Source organism: Trichechus manatus, unplaced genomic scaffold (genome assembly GCF_000243295.1).
Source record: "Trichechus manatus latirostris isolate Lorelei unplaced genomic scaffold, TriManLat1.0 scaffold00060, whole genome shotgun sequence".
NCBI lineage: Eukaryota > Metazoa > Chordata > Mammalia > Sirenia > Trichechidae > Trichechus > Trichechus manatus.
In genome coordinates this window covers 10,827,052-10,843,056 of record NW_004443996.1, presented here as the reverse complement: position 1 = coordinate 10,843,056, position 16,005 = coordinate 10,827,052, and the positions used below count along the sequence as shown (strand labels likewise).

Here is a 16,005-nt window from a genome sequence, read left to right as displayed (position 1 = left end):
AAATGAAAGGTGCTGTGATGTTTTTCTTTCAGAATCTGACATGCATTACTTTAAAATTATTGAATCACTTATTAGAAATCTAATTATATTAAAAAGGTGAGGGTTCAAAGGTAGTGGGGTGATTGGTCTAAAAACAAATTCTAAGAAAGGAATTTTTATTATAATTAATAGATGAATCCAAAAGTAAACTTGGTGTCCATCAGATAACAATGTTTTTAAAAGACAAATCTGATATGGCTCTTAAGTATCAAAAGTTATCTTTAGGTTAGAATCATTTATAGATTAAGCAAGCAGTATTCACAATTTAACAATTTTTATTCAAGTCAAAAGAACATAAGTACACAAATTCCCAACAATGGAAATTAAGGAAGCTGTATTTCAGTCTGCAATAATCTCTTCTATGGCTCCCCAGGATGTTCCAATACAAAAAATATACTTACACTTAAAGTAGAAATGATAAAACATCAATTATAATAGAAGACTTCCACATTGAGTTAACACCATACAATCAAGTACCAAGAAAGTTAAATAGGTTTAACCCAAATTTAGCAAAAGAGTAATTTCTTTTTCACTGACTAATGAAAATCATCTTCACTCATACACATTGTCATTCACAGTAGGAAACATCATATACGAATGGTGAATACATAGTGAAGAAGAGTCTTGCAAAGGGCTCCATAATTGCACTTTGAATGCCTTCATGGCTTACAATGGAAAGACTTTCTAAACAGATCTGCTCTGCAATTGAATTTCATGAAACACTGGAATTCTTTCATGGATCAATCTTGCAGTAAGTAAAGAAGACTTTATCTACTTAACCTAGATTAGTAGTCTGCCTGCTAAAATATACTTGGTCACTTCTCCACATCTGAGACTGTTACATCAGAAAATTGCAAGTACATGCTAATTTGTTCATTTTAGTTGGCAAAATATTCCTAGAGAGATGGCGAGTAGTACAACTGGTCATGAAAAGATCAAATGCTTTCCCCCAAGGACTCTGGCCTTCCAGAGTCGTCTTCTCTATGACTTCATGACTTTCAGGGTGCCCCCACCCCCTATGCTATAGTCCCAACTTCAAGTGGGCTGGAAGTTATCTGCATGGCTGAGAAAAACATTTTATTTATTTCTACTTCATTTCTTCAAATTATTAAAGAGTTGTTTTAAGATTTAAAAATGAACATATTTAACCAGTACTTAGTTGGTTCAATTTTATTTTCCTTGTTGTTGGTTCATTTAAAAACACAGGCCAAGATTTTCTGAAACCAACAAGAGTTCCAGGGAAAAATGTAAAAGACATTAATGCAATGCAAATTAACCTCCTTTTAAAATACATCCTAACAAGAGTTCAGTGGAAATAGGACAATCATCTTAAACGTGTTTCAGAATTTCATTTGAAAGTATGAAGAGTTAAATTTTTCTGGGATTTTAACAACAATGATATTTAGCAAAGAGAACACTTTTAAAAATGAGCAAACTTTAATTTCTTCAATTTAATATTACAGAATTTTTCTATTTATATAAAGAAAATAATCAATGAAAAATTTTTAAAAAGTCAAGGACTTCAAATAGTAGTCATTAGACTGATGGGTAAAAATTCCAATGACAATCTAAACTCAAAAGTTGATGAGCACAGATTGAAAGCAAATTGCATGTACGTTTGGATAGCAAAACAAAACCACAAGACAAAAAAAAACAGCATTGTCCATTGTATAATGCTAAATGAGGTGTTTTGGCCATGTAAACATATTAAGTAAATATGCTTTTCCTGCTTTTACTTTTATGTATCACATGTCAATGTATACAGAGACTAAAATATACTTCGAATTAAAAAAAAAGCACCTTTATTCTGTACTGTATTTTATATAAAGTACTTCATTCTATAAGTACTTTGGTGTCAGAATTTTGACTTCATTTTTGAGGAAGATGTTTCATATACAAGCTAATGCTAGCTCTGTCAAAGACACCTACAAAAATATGTCCCTCACATTTTACACATAATATATAGAACTATAAAATTTGTGAAAGTGGAAACTCCCTGGAATTTCCTAATGTATCAGAAAGCAGAGCAAGCCAAAACAAAGCATTCTATACAAATAGTGTTTAAGTATTCTGTCATATATAGAGCTTTTATTCTAATCGGAGTGTAACTTATCTATATATACACACAAAGAAAATTTTAGAAGCAAGTGAAGTAAAGAGAAGCACCAGTTCTTTAAGTTACACTTGATCACGCAGGCGAGCAAGTCTCTGTGATAGTTCATCCTGGATAAAACAAATTTTAAAAGTCATCAAGCTTGTGATTAAACATAAATCAATAATATTTTAAATAGCTCACAGATTAAATAAGATTGAAAATCTTGTCTCAAAATTTCACATAAAAATTAACATTAAACTTTCACTTTCTTAAACATTTCAAAAGAAAAGGAAAACCTAATAGAGCAGAAACTATGATGGAAAAAATTCAATTGCTAAATGAAAAAGGCATATAAATAGAAAAGTAAGAGGGCCTTAAGTTTAATACTTCTCATTAAAGAGTCTTTAAAAAAAACAAAAACAAAAACAAAATCCGTTGCCATTGAGTGGATTCCGACTCACAGCGACCCTATAGAGTAGAACTGCGCCACAGAGTTTCCAAGGAGTGCCTGGTGGATTCGAACTTCTGACCTTTTGGTTAGCAGCCATAACTCTTAATCACTATGCCACCAGAGTTTCCAGGGAGCCTTCAGGCTAATCAAATTTTACGAATTTATGATGATGCCACATTGTAGTAGAAAATAATCTTTACAGAAGTAAAAATAAAAGTAAATGTATTTCCATATATATAAAAACACGAATATACGTATTTAATTCATATAAAAATTATATAAAATATATATATATTTCCTAAATCATTTAAATATACATCAAGCTCATACCAATCAAGATAAAATCCAAACTGCTACCTGTTCAGTTGAAGCAACACTTGTGCCAACAGAACCAGTCTGTCCCTGTGGTAGCTCCATATTGAGATCAAGGCTATAAATTTAAAAAAAAATAGCATAAATGAGTGTTAATATTGGCATTTTTCTCCTTACTTAATTATAATAAGCAATAAAACAGGCTTATTGCAAATTTGAAAAATTCACCTTGCATTTTACCTTAATTTAAATGGAAATAAAACAGGCTCACATTTTATAAATGTAAACAGAACTTAAACATGTACTAAATAGCCACCTTAGGATAAATAAATTTAATAATTTTACAGTGCTTTTGTTGAGCCTAACAGCAACCCATGTAGATGGTAACCTTATGATAGAAAAGCTACTAAAAGACTGGGAAATGATGAGGTCTTCTGAACAAAAGACCAAAATAATGGTCATCCAGTGATAAGATTGACTGGAGATTACTATATGTCTCCTACTATGCAGAAAAATTAATCTTCTGAAAAAGGATAAAACTAGATCCTAGCTAGAAAAATGTAGCCTCGGGATGCATATCTAACATTTGCACTAACTTCAAGTTCAGTGTTTAGCTCCTGAACTACCCTTAGTAGGAATCATTACTTGCATCCAACTACATAACTGATGTTCCAAAAACTTAAGTAAACTTGCCCAAGCTCACTCTAGTGGTAGAGACGGGATTTGAACCCAGGCCTGTCTGTCTCTAAGGCCCATGATTTTAACCTCCATTATACTACCTCCCCTAGGAAACCCTGGTGGTGCAGTGGTTAAGTGCTATGGCTGCTAACCAAAAAGATCGGCAGTTTGAATCCACCAGGTGCTCCTTGGAAACTCTATGGGGCAGTTCTACTCTGTGCTATACGGTCACTATGAGTCGGAATCGACTCGATGGCAATGGGTTTGGTTTTTGGGTTCTGCTTGTCTCTAGACCAGTGTATGCCAATTCCAGTTTTAAAGCACTACAGGGAATATAGATATGCTATATTAAATTTTATTGAAGGATAAGGAATCACAAACTCAAACAGCAATAAAACAAAACAAAAAACCAAACCCACTGCTGTCAAGTCAATTGTGACTCATAGTGACCCTATAAGACAGAGTAGAACTGCCCCATAGGGTTTCCAAGGCTCTAAATCATTTTTTTTTAGATGAAAGTTTAAAGTGCAAAATAGTTTCTCATTAAACAGTCAATACAAAAATTGTTCCACGACCTTGGTTGCCAACCCCGTGATATGTCAACACTCTCCCCCTCCCCACCCTGGTTTCCCCACTTCCATTTGTCCAGTCTTCCTGTCCCTTCTGACTTCTCATCCCTGCTTTCGGGCTGGTGTGCTCATTAGTTTTGTATACATGATAGAACCATAAAGCACGTTTCTCACGTGTGTTACTGTTGGCCCTACAGACCTGCATCATCTTTGGCTGAAGGGTGAACCTCAGGAGTGACTTCCATACTGAGTTAAAAGGGTGTCTGGGGGCCATTCTCTTGGGATTTCTCCAGTCTCTGTCAGAGCAGCAAGCCTTTTTCTTTTTTGTGAATTTGAATTTTGTTCTATTCTTTTTCCCCCTCTATTGTGATCCCACCAGAGCAGTCAATGGTGGTAACAGGTCACCATCTAGTTGTTCTGGGCTCAGTCTAGTGGAGGTTGTGGTAACTGTGGTCCACTAGTCCCTTGGACTAATCTTTTCCTTGTGTCTTTGGTCGTCTTCATTCTCCTTTGCTCAGCTGGGATGGGACCAGTAGATTTATCTTAGGCAGCTGCTCGCAGGGTTTTAAGACCCTAGTCACTACTCACCTCAGTTGGATGTAGAACACTTTCTTTATAGACTATGTTATGCCAATTGAGCTAGATGTCTCCTGAGATCATGGTCCCCGTCCCTCAGACCAGTAGCTCGGTCTCTCAGGGAATTTGGATGTGTCTGTGAAGCTTCTATGACTTTGCCCTGGTCAAACTGCTGACTTCCCCAGTATTGTGTACTGTCTTACGGAAGTAGACTGCCACATCTTTCTCCTATGGAGCAGCTGGTGGGTTCAAATTGCTGACCTTTCAGTTAGCAGCCAAGTGCTTTAACCCCTGTGCCACCAGGGCTCCTACTTGTTTCTGGTCCTACTAAATAAGAGGATTTGGGCATGAAAATACAGCAAGAGAGGTCTTGTAAAATGAATCTTGCCATATCACAGCCTTGCTGACTGTGATGGTTAAGGTTGTGTGTCAACTTGGCTGGGCCATAATTCTCAGTGGTTTGGCAGTTACAATGTAGTTTGGCAGTTATATAACAATGCAATCACCTCCATGATTAGATCTGATATAATGGAATCTCCTCCATGATGAGAGCAGCCAATCAGTTGAAAGGGAATTTCTTTGGGGGTATGGCCTGCATTCAATATATGTGGACTTTCTGGCAAAGCTCGCTGGCTTTTGCTCTGCTCTGGATCTTGAATTCAGCTTGTCAGCATCTGAACTCTGGTTCTTGGGATTTGAGCTAGCAGCTTACCTGCCGATCTTGGGATTCATCAGCCTCTGCAGCCTGTGAGCCAGAGGCCTGCCATCTGACCTGCTGATGTTGGGTTTGTCAGAACTGCAGCTACGTGAGTCAGGAGAAGCTTTCGGCCTGAACCACGGACTTGGGACTTTCCAGCCTCTACAACCACGTGAGCCATTTCCTTGATATAAATCTCTCACATACACACATATGTATGTGTACATATATATATATGCACACATACATGTGTGTCTGTTGTGTATGTATATACATGTGTGTATATATGAATATATACACACACACATAAACACACACATATATGGTTTTGCTTCTCTAGAGAACCCAGCCTAAGACACTGACCCTCAATGGAAATCAAGATCAGTAGATAATTTTTTTCATATGATTTAGAGTAGGATTTCTCAACCTCTACACTATCGACATTTGGGCTGGATAATTCTGGGGGGTTCTCCTGTGCATTGTAGGATGTTAGCTGCATCTATGGCCTCTACCCACTAGGTGTCTACTGAGGGTCAGCAAGGCTTTAATGTGGCAACATTCATTTTATGAGACCTCTCCTGCTTTATTTCAAGCCCAAATCCTCTTATTTAGCTTTTAGTAGGATCAGAAACAAGTCCTTAACCTCTTATTAGTAAGGTTAAGAGTCTTCTGACACACAGTGCCTTGGTCTCTGCTATAATGCCTAACAAAAATCACCTTTCTTGCTACCTCCTTTTTGGTATCTGGGCTACATAAGGATACTAACGGAGCAAAATAGTGTATAACTTAACCTCCAGTCCTGTTCTCAAACACTGCAAACATGATTTTTAATTTATTAACCTGGGTTTGAATTTATTAATAATACATTATTGATCTAAAAAGTTGTTAACTGTTCATTCTAATCAGGTATTAGCTTAGATATTAGAATATACTCATCTCCTCTATTTTCCAGGCATCTTCAATTTTTCCCTTCCCAGGAGAAAAGAGTAATGTACATAAACACTATTTCAACCTACTACTGTACCTTTGAAAATAGAGTATAAAACTTAATATCATCCAATTTTAATCTTTAGCTTAGAAAAAATTATATTTTTATTATTTGCTACTATGTTCTCTTGAACTAAATTTAATATACCAGAGAATAATGCTATGACTTCTGTAGCACAAATATCATGATCAAATCATCCCTCTAAAACACGAAGGAACTGAAATAACACAATCCACAGCAGACATTCTATTTTCCAACGCAGTTACACAAAAGGGTGTCAATTATTTACTTTTGTAAAAAAAAGATCATCTGCAATTCTGCAGTGTTGCTGTCTTTTGACCCCCTTGGACATTTGGCACGTATTGCGCAGTTTGCAGGACTCAAAATGGACATATGACTCAATTGTCTGATCATAGCAGAATTCTTTTGGAAGATCCTTTTTTAAAAATTCATAAATTTGGTATTTGCTGAGCATAGTAGGTATTCAGCAAATGTTTAACCACTCCTGCCTGCCCTGATCACCCTCTATCATTTCTTGTTATCGCAGGCTAAATAAATACACCGCCAAAGATTTTAAAGAAAATACAAAAATGATTTGAACAAAGTCACAGGTTTTTGAGCGTGGCAAACAACTGGATGACTGGCCAGAAGGTCCTTACAACACTGAATTCTAGGGTTATAAACCTAACTCTGACCATTGGTGGTAAAAACAGAAATATTTGTATCCACATAATAATTTTAGACTATCTAGATATTAAATCAAGATTATCCAAAAGCACCTGAATAACTTCTTACCCAGCTTCGTCTGCCATTTCTTGAAGCAGCATATCCACTTGGTTCTAGAATAAGAAAATAACAAATTATATTTTAATAGCAATTGTTACTTTTTTTTTTTTCTTACCCCCTTTTAAGACGGTGGCTCTGGTTGTCTACAATTTTTAAAACAAAGCCTTTTCAAAAAGATATTTTTACCACTAGAGGGAGCTGCATTATTTCAGGATATGATTTTCTCTGAATAATGTTAAATTATAAATCTGTGAACTATGAGGTTATGTGAAAAATATTAGCAGTGAGATTCCCATATAATTTGAATCCCTGAATAATGTATTTCTAAGGTAGTGAACGAATTTATAAAGCCCTGTTCTAACCCACTTTGTTTTCATTTAAAGTGTAATATATTTAAATTTTAGATTGTTATTGTCCTTTCTGCCAGCTGATAAACTTTAAATGTTGTATGGCAATGCAGTACAGAAATAAACTAAATTTTATTTATCCATTCTACTTCTAGACAGACTTTTAAAAAATCCTAATTTCTCCCTATTACAGACAATGGTGCAATAAACATTCTCATGTATATGTATTTTGTACACATATGTAGGGGTTTCTTTGAAATAAATTTGGAAGTGGAATTACTAGGCTATAGGTTGCATGACTTTTCATAGGCTTTGATTTATTCAACAAATATTTATTGAGAACCTTCTTTATGTCAGGTACTGTTTTAAGTAATAGGGATGAAAATGCCTGCCCTCATTAAGCTTACATTCTAGTACGTGTACATGGGAGGGGCGCAAACAAAATAAATAAAATGATACAGTAGAAGGTGGTATGTGTTATGCAGAAAAATAAAGCAGGGAAGGTAGACAGGAAGTACAGGACATGGTGGGTGTACTGTTGATGCAATTTTAAGTAGGATGGTCAGGAAAGGTCACTGAGAAAATGACATCTGAACAAAGAACTGAAGGAGGTGAGGCAGTGAGCAATGAGGGTGTGTGGGGGAAGAATATTCAAGGCACAGGAAACTGAAAGTAGAATGGCTCTGAGGCAGAAATGTACTTGGCATGTTTGAAATAACAAGGAGGCCAAGTGCCTGAGTAGAGTGATGGGCAGTAATAGGAGATGTGGTCAGAGAAGTAGGGTGAGGCAGATCCTAAACATCCTCATAGGCCATTGTAAATACTTTTTCTTTTATTCTGAGGAAGATGTGGAGCTACTAGAAGGTTCTGAGCAAAGGAGTGACATGACCTGACTTGTTTGAACAGGACTGCTCCAGCTACTATGTGGAGAACAGACTGTAGGTATTACCAAATTAATTTTGAAAAGTGGAAATGTCAATTTAATTTCCCCTAATTCATTAGCAGGGATGAGAATCTGAGTGTTCAACCAGATCCTAGCCACCTCTGTTGAAAGTTTTAGCTGAGATTTTATGAAGAATGCCTTGTATATATTTGAATGTCCCCAGAACCTAGTATATCTGAAACAGGAGGTGCTTGGCAAATGTTGGGTGAATAAATCTCAGATATTTTAGAGCTAAAAGGAACTTAGATATTAGCAAATCCAACCCCTACATTTTACAGATAAGTAAACTAAGGTCTAATGTAGTGAGTATCTTAATCAAGGTCCCAAAGTTAAGCAGTGGCAGAGCTGAGACTAAAAATCTAGGTATCCTGACTTCAAGTCATCTTTCCAAGTCACTGTTTCCTAAACTTAAGTGTTCATAAAATCACCTAGGGATCATCTGAGATGCTTGGATAAGAAACAGAAACTCTAGGACAGTGCTTTTTGAACTTAGTGCATATATCACCTGGGGATCTTATTAAAATGAGATTCTGATTCAACAGATTTGGAGGTGGGACCTGAAATTCTGCATTCCTAATGAGCTTCCAAGTGATACAGATATTTCTGATTCATCCACAACACTCTATAAGACATATCGTGAATTATTTTTTCTTAACTCTAAACCCTGAAAACAGCTTGTTCTCTTATTATTTCTTTGTGAAGAGAGTTTCCTGCAGTAAAATTAGGTTGAGAGTTTTCAATTTCTTCCTAACCTTTTCTAAAAACTATATATATTTCTCCTTATTAGCATCTAAAGCAGTGGTAACAAGTTCTTTGTTCATTTGACAAAGGAGCTGGGATCAAAGAGAAGAGTGATAATGAGCTTAAAAAATTTTCTGTTTGAATATTTAAATTTTATAAAACTGTTGCTGGCTCATGTCACATCATTTAAAATTTTAATTTTCTATGTAGCAGGTCCTATCCAGGTTGCAGATTCAGAAAACATCCTAGTTATGTGTAAAATAATTGCTCTTGTAATTTACTATTTGTTCATCTGTGACTCATACATAAATAGCACACCTAAAGAGTAGGTAAGTAGCAGAAGAATATTTGTAATGAGATGAATTAGCTGAGGCTTAGGATAATACTCAACTGCCTCTGTGAGCTTCTAGTGCAATGTCTTCATCAATAAGAACCATTGGCAGCCAGGCAGAACCAAGTTCTAGACTCTCTAGACATGTGACCTAGTATAATTCCTACAACTCCAAACCAAACTAGAGAATGTAATTTTCCAATGCCTCAAGAATCTAGGGGCAGTGCAGTAACTTTCTACCTGTATTCTGGGGACAACGCATGTTTGTTTAGCATTGCAGAGATGATTTAGGTTCATAAAGCCATCATATTTTGAAGTAATTATTCCAAGTACATAACCTATTCTTACTTGTGGTGTTGTTAGGGTTGTAGTGCTACTCATGGTGTCTTCCATTTGCTGTGTTTGAACATCCAGTGTTTCAAACTGGTGTTCAAATTTGTCCATCAGAGCAGAAATCTGTAAAAAGAGATATGGTCATAAGAAAAACTTATATTGAAAAGATGCTATCTGAACATCAAATATATATATATTTTTTTACCTTCTCTAAGTTCATACTTCTCAATGTAGCATCCATAGACTTAACTACACCTGCCATGGACTTTGTTACCTATTTGGAGTATAAAAACAGATTTAGCATCCTGTAATACAAGCACTCACAAAATTTCTGCAGTCTCTTAAATGATTACTTACAGATCAACTTACAGGATTTGTCTAACCTTTCCTTAACAGTAAAAATACATTACGTATTTCTGGTCTAGGCACTGGCTATCACTTTATTGTGAGACACTTAGACCTTAGCTCAAAAAGTTACTGCCAAATCATTTTCCTCACCAAGCACCTGACTATGTCACTCCTTGCTCATGAAGGCCTTTATCAGCATCCTGTAGTATCTTGCAATAGATGAATATTTCTGTCAACTCTTAATATTCTAATTAAACTTCAAATAAGAGTTTCTTTCATTTACAGATATTAAGCCTTACCTTGCCCATTGTTACTGCAGTTTGAACTCTGGCTGCTACAGCATCAACCCTAGCACTCATTCTCAAGAAATTAATTGCTTGGTTTTTCTGGCGGATTGCATTTTCAGCATGTATTCTTGCAACTTCTGTATTGCCCTTCTGAATGGCCTGTTTTAAACAGTAAAAGTAAATACTGGTGAACGCAGAGCAAAAGTAAATACTGGCAAAGACAAAGAGCAAGAGTACAGATACTTTAAAAAGAGGGAAACGACCCCAAATTAACCTATAATCTGTTAAGAGCTTTTCAAATTAGCTTTTTAGGAAATAATCACTTCCTAAATTGTTAGAGGGAAAATTTACAGTCATTTAAAATTTAATCTCATGATTACAAAATATATGCTCATTAATTTTAAGAAATGAGAATATACAGAAAGATAAAAGTTGTAAAAAAAAAAATGCCCATAATCACATCACCAAGCAATTATCACCGTTAACATTTTAGTGTATAGTATACCAAGTATGTAAGTATATTGCCAATATATTTATTTAAAAGGGCATACTGTTTTGGAAGCTTTTCTACCACCTAATATAAAAAAAGTGTTTTAAGTCAATAAATACATAGTTACATCATCATTTCTAAAGGCTGCATTATATGGATGTACCATTAACCAGAGGTTTCCTAAAGTGTAGTATAAACATTACTGATGGAACATAAAATGATTTTGGATATTACATAAACATAAGTATCTTCATTTTACTTATGTATTTATTTAAACGTGTATTTGAAAAAGATGTAACTAGCACAAATCCATGCTTTTCCTGCTATAATAACTCAGGACAGGGCTAAAGTTAAAAGGAAAAGCAAGTCAATTGAAAGAAAAAATATTATATAAATAATTCAGATGGTCCACCGATACAGCAAAACCAAAAAGGTACAGAAGAAGGTTCTAAAATATGGAACATAGATCAATTAAGATATCTGATGTTAGATATTTGTTTCTAAATCTGCAACAACATCAACATCTATGTGATAACTATACCAGTATATGCAACTTAGCACACTTTCCAAGTATTTTAAGATAAACTCCTAGACACAGAATTATTGGATTCAGAAGTATGCACAATGTTAATTGTCCTCCACAGCATTCTGGTAACAATTTACATCCCCTCCAGCAGTATAAAAGAGTTCCTATCTTCCTATAAACTCATCAACATGAGGTATTAATATTATTATAATCTGTGACAATCTGAAAAGTGAAAAGTGGTATCTCATTGTATTCTTTGATTATAAGTGAGGTTGAACATTATTCTATGCTTAATGGCCACTTGTATTTCTTCTTTTAAAGATTTAAGGATGTTTGTGTGATGATAGGATTTATTCAGTAGAGACAGTAAAACTGTTGATTCAGGAAAGAATTTCTAAAGCAATGTCATTGGGTAAGAGAAAAGGATGGGATTTAGTACAAAAGTGAAAGAGCTGGACTTAGAATGGATAGTTCATCTATAGTATACAGGTTGTCCCCGACTTATGACGGAGTTCCATTCTGACGACTCCGTTGTTAAGTCAGTTCTGATGTAAGTTGAATACCTCATTTTTTTTTTTTTAGTTTTCATTATTACTGCCTTTAATTATCAGTGTCTTTATAAATCCTATCTTTATCTGTCTTTCGGTGTTGGAAACACTGCATATAAACTTACGAGTGTATTTTACTAATACATACATACATAAAAAATACACAAATCATAAAAATTTACTCCGACAATGAAGAAGAATTGGATGATGTTGGCATTTTGTCAGCTGCAGTAATAACTACACTTGTGGAAGGTTCTGGATCATCTGGATTACCCCTGGGAATGCGAATGATGTTTCTCGTCAGAAAATTAGAGTTATCTGTATGGTCCTTTTCTTTCTTTTTTTTTTTCCCATATATTTTGTGGTAACATCTCACTGCTTCCTGAGTCTGCCTATTGACATTAGCAAAGGGATCAGCATTTGGGTCCATGTTTTCAAGCAACTGAAGCCCCTGATTTAGTTTAAAAAACTAAATCTATGTGGCAGTGTTTTAAACAGTAAATTATAAAATTGAACATCTGCGAGTGAACATCAGAGAATGATAATATCAGAAAATTACGTGCTGCAACACTATATGTAGTACATATTACTAACGATAAAATGTTTTAAAAAAAGGACGGTTGTAAGTGCAGTTCATCGTAACTAGAATACGTCGTAAGTCAGAAACTACATGTATAGAGCTTACAGTCACAGACAGATGCAGTTAGATATGGTATTCAGAGCTTTTTTCAATGAAAGTGAAAGCAAGGTCACCAGCTGAAAGTGAGACTGGGAGAGGAATTTCTTAATTTTTAAACAGAGAAAGGTATGAAATTGTCATTTAAGGGAGTGAAGAATAAATGGATTAGAGGAATATATTATAATCCATTACCTAGTCATGTTGATTCTCTTAATCTCTTTTAAATTAGACACCTTGGCAAAATATTAAAAGCATTAAAGCATACTCTCTGACTCAGCAATTTTACTTCTAGGAATTCACCCTAAAGACATAATCAGAGATAACCACACAGATATAAGAATAAACACTACTGTGGCATTCAAAATAATTTTTAAAAAATTAGGTATCATCTAGATATCAATAGAAAAATCATTAAATAAGTTATAGTATATCCATGTTACTATGACAGAATACTACCTTATTATTTAAAAAATAATAATGTTTTAGAAAAATAGCTCATGACATAGGGAAATGCTCACAGTGTTAAGCAGTGACAAGGGGAATAAGCTGGTTGTTCATTCACCCATCCATTCATCTACTAACATCTACTGAATGCCCATTATGTATCAGTCAATGGGGATACAGCACTGAATAAGACAAAGTCCCTACTGGTGGAAGGAGACAAACAAAAAATGAATAAACGAGGAAACTACATTAGGTAAGTGCTTTCATGAAAATAAAACAGGACACTCTAATAGGGTAATACAGTAGACGGAAAAACCACTTGGGGAAATGACAAATCTAAGCTGAGACTGAATGGAGTGAAGGAACCAGCCCTGCAAGATATGTCCAGGCAAAGGAAATAGCTAATGCAAAGTCCTCAAGGAAGCATCAAGCTGGGTGTGTTCTAAGAAAAATGAGACATCCAACATGTGCTGGAGCTGAGTGATTAAGTGGAAAAGTAGTAAGAGAAGAGGCTGGAGAGGGCAAGCAGGGGCCAGACCATGTAAGGCCTTGTAGGGCATGGTAAGGATTTTGTTCTAGATGTGATGGAAAGCCATTGGAGAGCTCTAAACAGGAGAATGACATGTTCATGATTTACTTTTTAAAATGATCATTCTGGCTACTGGGTAAATAATTGGCTATAATGGGCAACAGTAGAAGCAGGGAGAACAGCTGAGAGGCCTTGGCCGTAGGGCAGGCAAGAGATGATGTGATTTGGCTTACGGTATTAGCAATGGAGGTAGTGAGAACTGGGCAGGTTCGGGATATATTTTGAAGGTAGACTTGACATGGACTAGATATGGAGTAAAGAATAAGTAATCACTGAAATTAAAAGAATCATAACAATACTGTGAAAAACTGTACTCTAACAACCTTGAAAACCTAGAGGAAATGGACAAATTTCTAGAAACTCACTACCTACCTAAACAAATACAAATAGAGGGAGAACAACTAAATAAACCCATAACAAAAGAAGAGATTGAAAAGGTAATTAAAAAACTCCCAACAAAAAAAAAGCCCTGGCCCAGATGGCTTCACTGGAGAATTCTACCAAACTTTCAGAGAAGAGTTAACACCACTACTGTTGAAGGTATTTCAGAGCATAGAAAAGGATGGAATACTCCCAAACTCATTCTATGAAGCCAGCATAACCCTGATACCAAAACATGGTAAAGACACCACAAAAAAGAAAATTACAGAACAATATCCCTCATGAACATTGATGCAAAAATCCTCAACAAAATTCTAGCCAATAGACTTTCACCACCTTTTCAAAAAATAATTCACCATGATCAAGTGGGATTTATACTAGGTATACAGGTATGGATCAACATTAGAAAAACAACCAATTTTATCCATCACATAAATAAAACAAAAGACAAGAACCACATGATCTTATCAATCGATGCAGAAAAGGCATGTGACAAAGTACGATACCCATTCATGATATAAACTCTCAACAAAATAGGAATAGAAGGGAAATTCCTTAATATACTTAAGGGCATTTATACAAAGCCAACAGTAAACATCATCCTAAATGGAGAAATTTGAAAGCATTACACTTGAGAACATGAACCAGACAAGGATGCTCTTTTTCACCACTTTTATTCAACACTGTGTTAGAGGTCCAAGCCAGAGCAATTAGGCTAGAAAAAGAAATAAAGGGCATCCAAATTGTTAGGGAGAAGTCAAAGTATCTTTATTTGCAGATGATATGATTTTATACACAGAAACCCCAAAGAATCCACAACAAAACTACTGGAAATAATAGAAGACTTCAGTAAAGTTTCAAGATAAAAGATAAACATACAAAAATCAGCTGAATTCCTTTACATCAACAAAGAGAACCTCCAGGAGGAAATCACCAAATCAATACCATTTACAATAGCCCAAAAGAAGATAAAATACTTAGGAATAAATCTAACCAGAATGTAAAAGACCATACAATGAAACTATAAAGACACTACTACAAAAAAGCAAAAGAGACCTGCATAAGTGGAAAAACATACCCTGCTCAAGGATAGGAAGACGCAACATTGTGAAAATGTCAACTGTACCCAAAGCGATCTAGATACAATGCAACCCCAATCCAAATTCCACCAGCATTTTCTGTGAGATGGAGAAACAAATCACCAACTTCATCTGGAAAGGGAAGAGGCCCCGGATAAGTAAGCGTTACTCAAGAAGAAGAACAAAGTGGGAGGCCTCACACTACCTGATTTTAGAACCTATTATACCGCCATGGTACTCAAAACAGCCTGGTACTGGTACAACAGATACAAAGACCAATGGAATAGAATTGAGAATCCAGACATAAATTCATCCACCTATGAGCAGCTGATATTTGACAAAGGCCCAAAGTCTGTTAATTGGGGAAAAGACAGTATTTAACAAATGGTGCTGGCGTAACTGGCTATCCATTTGCAAAAAACTGAAACAAGACCCATACCTCACACCATGCACAAAAACTAACTCAAAATGGATCAAAGACCTAAGTATAAAATCAAAAATGATAAAGATAATGGAAAAAAAATAGGGATAATGCTAGGAGCCCTAATACATGGCATAAACACAATACAAACCATAAGTAACAATCCATGAGCACCAGAAGAGAGACTAGATAAATGGGAGCTCCTAAAAATCAAATATTTATGCTCAACAAAAGACTTCACCAAAAGAGTCAAAAGACAACCTACAGACTGGGAAAAAATTTTTGGCTATGACAAAGCCGATCAGAGTCTAATCTCTAAAATCTACA

At 35.4% G+C, this 16,005-nt stretch overlaps 1 protein-coding gene across 1 annotated transcript in view; it reads right to left on the bottom strand.

Annotated features, from left to right (window-relative positions):
- Positions 1 to 296: 296 nt before the first annotated feature.
- Positions 297 to 16,005, bottom strand: part of LOC101345210 (charged multivesicular body protein 1b-2) — an 85,553-nt gene continuing 69,844 nt past the window's right edge. Inside the window, exons 3-8 of the mRNA XM_004378886.2 lie at positions 10,534 to 10,680; positions 10,092 to 10,160; positions 9,902 to 10,009; positions 7,201 to 7,244; positions 2,943 to 3,015; positions 297 to 2,262 (exon numbers count right to left, since the gene is read on the bottom strand). Of these exons, the coding sequence (XP_004378943.2) occupies positions 2,218 to 2,262; positions 2,943 to 3,015; positions 7,201 to 7,244; positions 9,902 to 10,009; positions 10,092 to 10,160; positions 10,534 to 10,680 (486 nt within the window). The 3' untranslated portion in view covers positions 297 to 2,217. The remainder of the gene's footprint in view (positions 2,263 to 2,942; positions 3,016 to 7,200; positions 7,245 to 9,901; positions 10,010 to 10,091; positions 10,161 to 10,533; positions 10,681 to 16,005) is intronic.